At 42.8% G+C, this 12,977-nt stretch overlaps 1 protein-coding gene across 1 annotated transcript in view; it reads left to right on the top strand.

The window, feature by feature from the left end:
• The window catches only part of EPDR1 (ependymin related 1), a 39,567-nt gene extending 28,833 nt beyond the window's left edge, over positions 1–10,734 (top strand). The window contains exons 2-3 of the mRNA XM_075558187.1: positions 8,017–8,225; positions 8,879–10,734. Of these exons, the coding sequence (XP_075414302.1) occupies positions 8,017–8,225; positions 8,879–9,075 (406 nt within the window). The 3' untranslated portion in view covers positions 9,076–10,734. The remainder of the gene's footprint in view (positions 1–8,016; positions 8,226–8,878) is intronic.
• The last annotated feature ends 2,243 nt before the right edge of the window (positions 10,735–12,977 follow it).

Genomic DNA, 12,977 nt, shown 5'->3' with positions numbered 1-12,977 from the left:
TGCCTTGAAGAATTAGGTGACAATTATTGGGAATAAGGATATTGCGAGGGTGACAAAAATATCACTCACAGATTATCTGCTAGTTATAAAGGAAAGCACTTTTATACTTAGACAGCTTGTCACCATGCAACATAGTGATAAAAGCTCGTAGTAAAAATAGCGGGCCAGGGCTGCTTCTTTCTTCAGGTGTGCTGCCAGGTGAATAACCTACCCTCACCAGGATAGCATCTTTCTCCCAAAGATCTTTAACCTAAGTCTAATCAAGACCTTAGACATCTTGAACAAATCATTGGAATGAAAGGAGATAGAACAGGAAGTTAAATGGTAACACGGAGGAAATTTCTGAAAGCAATCCAGACTGTGGGATCTCTGAAAACCCCTCTAAGTGTCTGAGCTGTGCCTAGGAACAGAGGAAGGAAGTGGGGTGCGGGGAGGAGCACCACCTTTCTGGAGTTTAAACCAAAAAGAGAAGAAAAGAAGCGTAGTGCTTCAGCCTGGATTGGACACTGGCTCTAAAAACCAGCTGTTAAATGGATTTTTGGGGTCAACTGAACGTGGGCTATATATTAGATGACATTAGGGAATTGTTTTTTCATTTTAATTCTCATAGGTGTGCTAATGTTATTGTGGTCATATTCAAAGCATCCTTGTTTTTAAGGACATATTAGAAAGTGGATTAAAGAAATAAGGTGAAATGTAAATGATTGTTGACTGCAGTGGTGTATATATAAATGTGCTTATTGGACCATTCTCTCAGGTAGCCTGCATGTTTAAAAATTTGGCAATAAAAAATTAGAACCATGATCTCATGGAGGCCTGGTTATCTAATGTGGAAGGATAATAGGACAAAATTGTTTAATTTTAAATACGAATTTTAAACTCTTGAATCAATAAGTAAAATAAAATGCCATGTAGAAAACAGACAAATAATATATCCTCATTTTACTAGAACAGATATGGACATTTCCAAGCATGTACTTGTTGGAAGAGATATTTGGAAGAATGTCTAATTAGCTACACATGCAGAGTTATTTCTGGAAGTTAAGAATGGGCAAATTCTATTTCCTGTTTAATTTTTACTTTGATCATTTTTGTTTTTATACGTTGAAAAATAGTCAGTTTAAAAAGATAATTAACCTATTTTTAAAAGAATACTTTTGTAGGAGTCCAGTGTTGTGGAGAGTCTAGGGTGGGTAAAGAAAAATCTACTCCATCCACCAAATCCACTCCAGCTCAGCTCCCTGTCTTCAGTGGAGTCTGACTCAGGGAGACCTTGTAAAACAAGGCAGAACTGCTCTGTGAGGTTTCTAAGGCTTCACATTCTTATAGGAGCTGACAGCCTCATCTTTCTCCCACGGACAAGCTGGGGGATTCCAACCATGGATTTTGTGGTTAACTGCCCAGAGCACAGCCCACTATGCTAAGAGGGTTCCCTGATTCTGACCAACTTCCTCATGGTAGTAAATCAGAATCTGGCCCCCGCAGCCCATTTCCTTCTTACCCAGTGGGAAAGAGGATATTGTTGTTGTTATTGACAAAATCCTCAGGTTCCACTAGCTACTTCTAAAATATTTTTTGGTTTTGAAAAGTCATGTTGTTAAAAATTAAGCTGCAGATTCAAGTTCATAATGGCCTAATGTTTAGGAAAAAGAATTTCAAAAATCAGTAGAAATTATCGCTATAAGCTGAGAATTTTGTCAATAACAACAGCAACAACAACAAAACTCTTCATTCCCCCAGTGTAAGAGGCAAATGGGCTGCTGGGGCCAGATTCTGATTGATGGCTACCATGGAGAATTTGGCCCTGTGAACCTTTGACGGGGTCTCAGGAGACTGACCTCACAGGGGAGGCCGGGGGCTGGGCCTTTGTGGGAACTCTCACCATCCCCATCCTGGAAATTATGTTTCCATTGGGGTCTGGCCAGTGTGTTGGCCAGTTACATAAGTCTGCTTTTGTTGTCCCAGGGATGCACCCCTCTGCCTGCTACTACTGCTGATTCCATCTCCCCACCTGGCTTGACTGTCCCCCAAGGGTGGGGCCTGGCCACCAGTGCTCTTGTCTCTCTCCTTCAGAGTCCAGCTTTGAGACTCTGTCTTTGGGATCTAGTTTCTGTTCAAGGTTCTCTGGTCTTTGGGTCTATGGGGAATGAACCCACAGCATCCTGGGCTAATGACTCATTTCAACCTTGGCTGATCTCTGCATTTTGACCTTCTGTCCCTATTAAACTCCAGATCCAGTGTCTTATTTGTGATTGAGAACCTGAAATCTTAAGCATTACCATGCTCACAGAAGCCAGAATTATTAAAATGCTCTTTTCCAAAATTTCTCATTGAACAGTACTTAGGACATTTATATCCACATCAATATCTGAAACAAAAACAATTCGTATACTTCTACTTGATTTCTTATTAACTTATTATTTTTATCTTAAGGTAGAATCAACTTACCCTCAAGATCAAGTTACGCTCTCTCTCTTTTTATGAGCCAGTATTTCAAACACAAAGGAAAGAACAGCGTATGCCATAACAAACTCTAGCAGCCAGACCACCCAAATTTAATACATGTTTTCCTTTTGGAATGATTTCTCAGCTCTAGCGTTGTCTTTTTAAAGTTCAAGTTGATATCTACATCTGTCACATCTGGCACTTGCATCCTGGAAGGCTGGCTCAGCTCCTTTCCCATGCTCTCTCTCCTTCCCAAGCAGGTGATTGGCCAGGTCTCTGTGAACCCAGGTTGGGCCCTGAGTCCTGCAGGTTCTCCTAGGACAAGCGCATGGACGGCCAGTTCCCAAGATTCCAGGAGGAGCAGTGGAATTCTCAGCAGTATTAGAAACAATTCTCATCACGTGTACCACAAAATCAAAAGCAAAAACAAGTGTTCTTTGTTAGGAATTCTATAAGAATTATACATACATTGGTGGCACAAGTTTTGGGGTTTTTTTTTAAAAGATCATTTTATTTGGGACTCTTACAACTTTTATAACAATCCACACATCAATTTTATCAAGCATGTTTGTACATATGTTGCCATCATAATTTTCTAAAGATTTACTTTCTATTTGAGCCCTTGCTATCAGCTCCTCTCCCCCTGCCCCTTATGGCCACTTGATAAAGTATAAATTATTATTATTTTCACATCTTACACTAACCGTTGTCTCCCTTCACCCACATTTCTGTTGTTCATCCTTCTCAGGAAGGGGGTGGGGGATGTTATGTGGGGATCATTACAATTAGTTCCCCTTTCCTCACCTCCTCTGGCCACCTCCCCCTACCCTCCAGGAATCGATACTCCCATTTCTGGTCCTGAGGGGTTTATCTAACCTGGATTCCACTTGTCCTGAGCTCTTATCTGTACCAGTGCACATGCTCCCGGTCTAGCCAGAACTGAAGGCAGGACTGGTGTCATGATTGTGGGGGGTGGGGGTGGGGAGAGCCTCAAAGAACCAGAGGAATATTGTGTGTTTCATTGGTACTACACTGCACCCTGGTTGACTCTTCCCCTTCCTTAGAACTCTTCTGTGAGGGGATATCATATTGTCTACAGATGGGTTTGGGGTCTCTGCTCCAACCTCTCTCACTCTCAACAATATGTTCTTGTTTTGTTTTGTTTTGGGCCTTATGGTGCCTGCTACCTGATTCCGTCGACACCTGGTGTGCTTCTTCCACGTGGGCTTGTTGCTTCTCTGCTAGATGGCTGCTTGTTCAACTTCAAGCCTTTAAGACCCCAGACACTATACCTTTTGATAGCTTGGCACCATCAGCTTTCTTCACTGCATTTGCTTATGCACCCCTTTTGTCTTCAGCGATTGTGTTGGGAGGGTGAGCATCACAGAATCCTGGATTGTTAGAACAAAGTGTTCTTGTGTTGACAGAAGGCTTGAGCAGCGGCCGAAGTCCATTCATTTCCTCATTGTACTGCCATATAAATATATGTACATAGACAAATATCTATATTTTTATGAATTAATATAATTACATAAGTGCACACCTATGTTTATACCTCTATTCTTAATTTTGCTTCCTATATCTTTCCTGTTTCCTTTTACCTTTCTCTTGTCCCACCACCATACTCCCCCTTCTTCTGCCTCTTAGTAATTCCTCTCAGCTAGATTGCTATTGCGCTAACACTCCCAGGATCTCTACGTCCTCCTCGTTGTTGATTTTAATTCCCTAGTTGTTCCCCTGTTTCTGGTGTTTGCCATCCCATTGATTTCTCCTCAGGTTTGCTTCCCATGACTATCTTATATAGGTAGACAAGCCAACAATAATAAAGACAAAACCAAAAGAGACTGAATAAAAAGAGAAAAAAAGTATAGCCCCCAAACCCCTGAAAAAGCATACACAATTCCAAGTCTGTCTGTCGACCTTTATGACTATCTCCCCGTGGTCCTGGGAACTGTCCCTCCTAGTCTGACATCTTTTTATGGGGCTCCTCCGAGGCTTTGTGGCTTTGCTGCAGTATACTCCAGTAAAGATTACAGCTTAGGAAACCCTGTGGGGAAGTTCTACTCTTATCAAATTCAGTTACCATGTATCAGAATCAACTAGAAAGCACACCAAATCAAACACCTCCAAACCAATGTCATCTAGTTGTACTGTCTCATAGTAACCCTAAATCAGGTTTCCTAGGCTGTAAACCTTTAAAGAAGCAGGTGGCCTCAACTTCCTTCCTTGAAGGAGCTAATGGACTTGAACTTTATGGTCAGCAGTTCAATGCTTACCCAACATCACTACCAGGGCTCCTTGGCCAGGAGAGAACAGCAACAAGGTAATAATAAATCTATAGAGTACTGGGGTGGTGCAAACGGTTAATCAGAAATGCCACCCAGACATGTCTCCAAAGAAAGGCCTGGCATCTACTTCCAACAAAATCAGTCACTGGAAATCCTGAGAAGCACAGTTCTCTCAAGCACATGGGGTTGACATGACTTGGAATTGAAGCAATAGAAACTGATTGATTAAATTATCTATGTAGAGGTAGAGACCTCCAGGCACCAGGCTTCAGAAAACAAATGAATCCAGGAAATGAGTAACTATTGGACTCATAGCTTGCTCTTGTTTTTGCCTCTCTCTTCACTATTTTCTCTTACCCCGTTTACTTGTAAAATAGCCACGTAAGACCGCAGTGTTTACCTAGCGTCTCCAACCCAGGAAGAGACTGACTAGCTGGCCTTCCTTCAAAATTGCACATTTCTTTCCTGCCCAATCACACACTCCCAGCGAAGAGAATCTGATTGTCTTACACTGGGCCAGATGTCCGCCTCTAGTCCAGTAAGCTCTGGGAGGATGACAAGGTCAGTATTGTACACATAGCTTCCAGTGCCCATGACTGTGGCCCGGTGGGTTTGGGAGTGCAACTGTGTGTGGCTGCATAGCCTATAAAGTAGCATCATTACAGTTTGCCAAGCTGAGAACTAGAGTTTCGGCAAAAGCTGGGAAGGACCATCGAGCCCAGGCCCTAGATAGCAATGGGGAAAGCATCAGCCAATGCTAATGAAGGTAGTGTGGGTGCTGGAGGAAAAAAGGGGGAAGACCATGATCTCTGTGATGATGCGCTAGAGAGGTTGCATGCATGGCCCACTATCTTGAAAGTATCGCAGAGCACGATGTGTGCACTGACAAAGATTCCACAATGACATGGATACAGATTTCGTTTACAGGTATTGACAAATGGCTTAGGTTCTGAAAGTCCACCGGAATGTTTCTGTCATTGCAAATATTTTCCCCGACTGCAGGCAAGAAAACAGTAGCAATCCAGCCCAAACCACTTCTGCGAGCCCTACCTGTATAGTGCAAGAGGTTGGCTTGGAGTTTGAGCATTAGCTCTCTCAGAAGATGCACACTTACTTTATTTCTTCTTCTCTTTTACTCCCTCTCACTTGAATGTTATGCTTTCAATCCAACTCAAATCATGTTTCAAGTAAGGAGACTATATCTCACTATAGAAAATCAGATCATGCTTATATTTCCCATAAGATTTTTAAAAGTACTATTGTGACCATAAACTCCATGCCACTGAGTCAATTCTGACTTATGGTGACCCTGTAAGACACAGTTTTGTAGGCTCTAAAACTATAGCTCTTTACCAGAGTAGAAAGCCTCATCTTTCATCCACAGAGTGGCTGGTGGTTTTGAACTGCTGACTTTTTGGATAGTAGCCTGGCAGCTGAAAGCTTGAGCCACTATGCCACTTGAGGCTTGGGTCAGCAGTTGGAAACCATCAGCTGCTCCAAGGGAGGCAAAAATGAGGTTTTCTATTCCCATTGAAAGTTCCCATTTTGACTAGCTGGTGCACACTCCCGGGCTCAGCTTCTTCTTGGTTTTAATTTCATTCTGCAAGCAGGGTTCACACGTGATCACCAAAGGAATGTAAGAGTTTACAGACAAACTCAGCTAAGCAAAGCCATTTGCTCCCCATCCCTCAGCCCTCTAACTTTGGTAGTTGCAGCCTCTGTAAGGGAGGAGCCGATTCTCACCAAAACCCTTTATGACGATAAGTCACTAGTGGCAATGTAGTGTGGTGCCTGGTCCTGTCCAGTCCTCAGTGGGCTTCTTGCTTATCCTAGACTCATGATGCTGGCCTCAGGGGGTTGTGATCCACAGGTTTTTATTGGCTGATGTTCAGAATAAGCCCATGAGGCCTTTCTTCCTAGTCCATCTGAGTCCAGAAGTTCTGCCAAAAAAGTGTTCAGCATCATCCCAACACACAAGCCTCCACTGACATTAGCCAGACCTAACCAATCCCACTCTCATCAAGTTGATTCTGACTCTTAGAAGTCCTGTGTGAGGTGCCTGAGACTGTACATCATTACAGGAGCAGAAAGCCGTATCGTTCTCCCATGGAGTGAAAGGTTTGAAACGCCATCATTTCAGTTAGCAGGCCGGTGCCTAGCCCACAGCGGTACCCTCCTACATAGATGGGGAGAATTTGATCACCGATCACCAATGCCCCAAACTCCTGGCCATATATTCCTCTTTTTATATCTTACGCACCAGGTCTGACATATAGGAGCTACTGGGTAAATATTGAGTGGGTATGAGATTCTGACCTCTCTGTTTTGGTTCCTCACATTGAACTTGTTCACGTACTCTTATTTTATAAATACACTAGGGGCTGCCTAACAAAAGCAGAAACTGGATTCACTGCCAGCGAGGTGATCCTTGCTCACGGCAGCCATACAGGACAGGGTAGAGCTGCCCCTGTGAGTCCTGGAGATGGTAACTCTTCATGGGAGTAGAAAGCCCTGTCTTTCTCCCGCAGAGTGCCTGGGGTCTTCCCACCATTGACCTCACAGGTAGCAGTCCAATGCATCACCTACATGCCACCAGAGCTCCTGGATGACCTAATAAATAAACAGAAAAATAACACTTATTTGAAAAATTATTTATATCAAAGGCCTTTGGCCAACCCTGCGACCAGACGAACTCAATGGAACCACGCTGCTACCACTCCCCAACCACTCTGAAAAGGACCACAGTGGGAGGTCCTGGAGAGAGAGGGAGAATAAAATGGGACAAATCTCAAAATCATAAACTCATGCGAGGCTCACTGGTCTCAGAGAGGCTGGTGGAACCCCCATTGCAATGGCTTTTAGTCACCCTTCAAACCTGGAAATGAAGTAACCCCATAGCTCAAATTTTAACCAAATGATAAAAGATCCTGTAAGACAAACAAACATTAACACCAGGAAGGTACACTCATGGGAAAAACCAATCATAGGAGATCAAAGGGGAAGCATTTGCCCACGGGTAAAGCTCAGAAGACAGGAAAGGGTAGGAAAGGACAATGAAGGGACGGTAACCACAGGGAAGAAATGAAAAGAAAACAGGTGCATTCTGGCGACTGCAATTAAAACAGCATAGTATGAATTTTTGAATTAAAAACCAATTTGCTCTGTAAGCTTTCACTCAAATCACAATTTAAAAAATGTAAAAAGTCTTTGGCCTTTGTTTTGAAAAGGGCCTTCTTGATGATTGTCCTGTAAAAGCATGATTCTCTTTTCACCTCTCTTTCAGATTATTTGAATACATTCTCCTCTATAAGGATGGGGTGATGTTTCAGATTGAACAAGCTACCAAGCAATGCTCAAAGATTGCCCTGACCAACCCCTGGGATCCTCTTGACATTCCGCAGAACTCCACCTTTGAAGATCAGTATTCCATCGGGGGACCCCAGGAGCAGATAATGGTCCAAGAGTGGTCGGATCGGAAATCAGCAAGAGCATGTAAGGACGTCTTTGGGGATTAAATTTTTTTTAAAGTTTAAGCATCTGTAAGGCAGGGAAATATATGTAGTGAATTAACTTGTTTAAACCGCACTTGGGTCTCTGGGTGGCACAAATGCTTCAGGACTCCACATTTATGAGCTGGAAGGTTGGCAGTTCAAACTCATCAAGAGGTGCCCTGGAAGAAAGCACTAGGGACCTACTCCCAACAGATCCCAGCGTCAAGGTCCCTGTGCAGCGATTCTGCTCTGTACCATGGGTTTCCACGGGCTTGAGCTGATGGCAACCGAGAAAAATGACAGCACCGCACATGTAAGGCCCCACGTGTATTCGTGTTGCTAAGGGCGGCACACTCACATTCTCTTTGAAACGCCAAATCTTCTAGGGCCACGTTGGCTTTTATTGGCTTACACTTGGTTGTGATCGGTGACATGAAAAGCATTTCTCTAACTGGTGCCTTCTTTTCCTCCCAACATCATTGCCTCAAGTTGCAGCAACCAGACCAGTAGCCACAGTCTGGGTGCCAGATCAGCCTGTGTTTGAGCATAAATATGAAGCTGTTCTCGCTCGGCTGCTCGTACTCCTACCCCAAGAATGTTGTCAAATTTTGTCCATTTTTGACATTAAAAAGTCCATTTTGTTTCCCCTTCCAGATGAAACCTGGATTGGCATTTATACTGCCAAGGATTGTTACCCTGTGCAGGAAACCTTCACCCAAAATTACAGTGTGATATTGTCCACGAGATTCTTCGACATACAGCTGGGAATTAAAGATCCCTCCGTGTTCACGCCACCAAGCACCTGCCAGACGGCCCAGCCAGAGAGGATGAGTGAGGACTGCTCCCCGTGACCGGTGCTTGCAGAAGCAACAGCATCAGGGGCACACAGTGATCTTAGCCGGACACTGCTGTGTGAGACTTGAGGAGATGAGGATCATCATTGGAAAGAAATAAGAATAATTTTAGTGAGTTGGATAATTCAGGGTTCTTGTATGTGTGATTTGGACTGCTCCAACTCTACTACAAAATGAAATGGGAGAACCTACACTAATATGTACTGAATAGACTGTTGGTATAGATACTTCTGATGTATAGAAAGCCAAATGAGTTTGGTTTTATATGCGTGTGCAGGTCTATAGTAAAAGCACTGACATTCAAAAGGAGTGAAAGACCACAGTGTCTTACTACAGAGGAGTTATCTATGATCAGTGTTGCTGAGAAGTGATGGCATATGATGATATTAAAAGCATAATTCTGGTCAGCTTTTTACGTTAAAATTCTTTAGAGGCAGACACAAAACAAACATGTTGCTGACAAGGAAATTCTAACTCAAGGCAACCCCGGGTGTGTCAGAGGAGACCCCTCAGAGGGCAAAGTCTTTGAGAGTGATTCCTTTGTTGAGAGTAGATCTTCAGCCCTTTCTCCCGTGGCTCCTCTAGTTGGCCTCATATCTCCATCTTTCAGCATCTAGACTCATTAGCCACGCTATAGATAGTGGCCCCTTTAGTTTCTGTGCCCAGGGGGATAACTCCACTGCCACCGAACCCCATCCCTATATGCTCTCTTGAACTCTTTCAAAATCCCTTCTGGTCACATGAACTTTATGGACATAGCCCAAGTGAGATGTTCAAGGGGGAGATATATAGAATTTTCAAAATTCTCTTGAAGTCATGATCCCTGTAAGAAGATGTTTTAATCAAAAGCGTTTGGAAAAAGCTCCATGTTTACAGCTAGATAAGAATGGCCCACATGTGCTTTGTTTTTTCTATGCAAGAGTATTTCTATACTATGTGTGCTGAGGCATCAAAAACTTGGCAGAAAACCCAGAGCAAGAGGTAGATTTTAAGGAAAGAGGTAGACTTTAACTGAACTGGGAGCCTGGAGACCGCCTATCCTAATTCCAGGATAAGAATCCTCTGACAGTCTTGGAGTTAACTAAGTGCACTATGCTTTCCTTCACCTTAGCAGTCTCTGTATCCGGCTGGCTTCTGCTTACTTCCCTGCTCAGCTCACATTGGACCTTCTGTGGGAGCTCTTCCCAAACCTGCAGGTGGAGCACCTTGCATATGCTTTGCTCACAATGTTTATTATATGATAAGATAATGTCTCACTAAGTGAACACTCAGCCCTCATTACCTTGGCATTGAGCTTTGTGAGTACATGTACCATGTTCTGTTTACTTTTATATCTCCTGCACCAATCAAGTGCCTGGCACATAATGCCCCGAATATTTGTAGAGTGTAGAATGCCTCTCTGTAGTCTGTAGTTACCTCATCTGTTCATAGGAGGAGTAGATTTGCTGGTCTTGGAATGAACTCGATGGCAATGAGCTTCGTTTTGGGCAGGAGGGACAAGAACACACACTGTTGGCTGGTGCACAATCGGGCAGTATCTCCTTCTGTTGTACGTAGGGTTGCGATGCATGTGGGCGGCAGCTCGATGGCACCTAACCACTGAAACAAGAATAACGAGGACTCTTCCCTTAATAAACATTGCAATCTTCTAAAGGCTTCTTTGTGTCGTATCTGATCATTGAACTTCTTAATTACATGGAGAAAAGTGTGACACCTGCATAACATAAAGAATCAATATTTATTACTCATTATTTATAGATATTATTTCAATAAATCAATTGCATTTCAAAGCCTTACAATTTTTATTGTGAATTGGGTAAAGGTTTACAGAGTGAATCCTTAGTTTTCCATGCAACAACTCACACACACTTTGTTTCGCTGCATCCATTGCTATCTGCTCTTTGTACCATCACTTGCCGTGATTTTCCCTCTGTTCCCTGCTTCTATTAGTCCATCTTTCCCAACCGATGAACTTTGTACTTAAGTAAATGCCACCCCTTCCCTCAAACAAATGTTTGATTGTTCTAACTTATGACCTTCGCAGTGATTGTTCCCCTAGAGAGTCTATTGTCTGACTAAGAATGGAGCACTGGATGTAAGTTCAGTACCATATCTGAAGGGGAACTAAGGGCTTGACCTTGCCTTTATCCAAATAATTCTTACTACTGCCTCTTCATCACCTCCTCAGCCACCACCAAGATCCAGCCTAGTATTTGCAAGATGGAAAAAAAATTAGAACATTTTCTTCATCCCATTAGTTTTAGCTTCCTATTACTCCTCAATCTCCCCTGCCAAAACCCTAAAGAAGTAATGTCATCTTTCTTGTAAGAAGTGACTTGTAGGTTTTAAGCACTAATGTTGTGGTTAGCTGTTCAATACTTAACTAACAGGCCCACCAGGGTTCCATGGGGGGTAGAAAGTGCTCAGTAAATTTGTTTATAATTAACTCAGTGAATGAATTCACTGCTACTGAGTTAATTTGCACTCATTCTGCCCTATAGAACAGCGTAGAAATGTCTCTTTAGATTTCTGTATATGGAAAATTAGATCCAGGGCAGTACTTAAATCTTGGAATGTGTCAGGGGAAGCCAGCCCCTAACACATCATTACGGGTCCGGTAGATGCAATTGTACAGCGATAAAAAGTTAAGATCATAGTAAAGTTGTAGAGAGCATGAGAGATAGAAGTATTGTAATAAATGGAGTCAGACACGATTCATGGTAGCGTGGTCACCTCTGCCCCGCATGATAGTCCACGTGGAGGGAGAGAGAGAGATCTAATGCTAGCCCAGAACTTTTATATTCTCTGGGGACGTGCAAGCCCCCTAATTACAGGTGAGGACATACTTCACTGGAAGGGGCTGTCCTATGGGTAATACAGTAATGAGAGGGGGGTGGTCTAGGGTCATACACACAATAGGAAGGGGAGGGATTGGGGTTATACATGTGACAAGATGGGAAGATCCTAGATTTAGGATGGTGGCTTAACTTTGACCTATTCCCTAGATCTCCATAGGAACCATTATCTGTAGGGTGTAAACCCCACCTTCCGGAGCCAAATAGATGTCTGCAGGTGCCCATTGTCTTTTACAGCAGGGAGTGGGGCCCACTGCAGTCTGGCAACTGGGAGGATGGCTGTGGGCCTCCCCCACAGGAGTGGAGTCAACCATGGTGATGTGAGTCGGATGAAACCTCTGGGAGTGGAACCTTCAGGATTTTTATTTGCTGGTGGGGCACAACTCGAGGTAAGATGAACCAGATATAAAAATATGCTAATGATTAGAACTTGGAATGTGCAATGTATGAATATAGGAAAACTGGAAGTCATCAAAGGTGAAATAGAACACATAAAGATCAATATATTTGGGCACGGGTGAGCAGAAATTGAATGATACTGGCTATTTTGAATCAGAAAATCATATACTTATAGTTTGACTGGCACAATCAAGAAGAATGGAACAGCATTCATTGTCAAAAAGAATACTTCAAAATCAGCCTTGAAGTACAATGCTATCTGTGATAGGACTATATGTATCAACCCTCAATGAAAACAATCAATACAACTATTATTCAAATATATGCACCAACCACAATGAAATTGTAACAGTGTATCAACATCTTCAGTCAAAAATTGATCAGAAGTGCAATCAAGATGCATTGATAGTTATTGGCAATAAGAATGCAAACACTGGAAATGAAGAGGAAGGAGCAAGAGCTAAAGAAAGTGGTGTTGGTAAAGAAATGAAGCTGGAGATCACATGACAGAATTTTTCAAAACCAAAGATTTGTTCATAGAAAATACCTTTTTCAACAACACAAAAAGGTAACTGTACAAATGGGCTTCTCCAGATGGAATAGACAGAAATCAAATTGATTGCATCTGTTGGAAGAGAAGATGGA

Source organism: Tenrec ecaudatus, chromosome 9 (genome assembly GCF_050624435.1).
Source record: "Tenrec ecaudatus isolate mTenEca1 chromosome 9, mTenEca1.hap1, whole genome shotgun sequence".
NCBI lineage: Eukaryota > Metazoa > Chordata > Mammalia > Afrosoricida > Tenrecidae > Tenrec > Tenrec ecaudatus.
The sequence above is the reverse complement of the archived record's forward strand: the minus strand, read 5'-3'. Positions and strand labels throughout refer to the sequence as shown.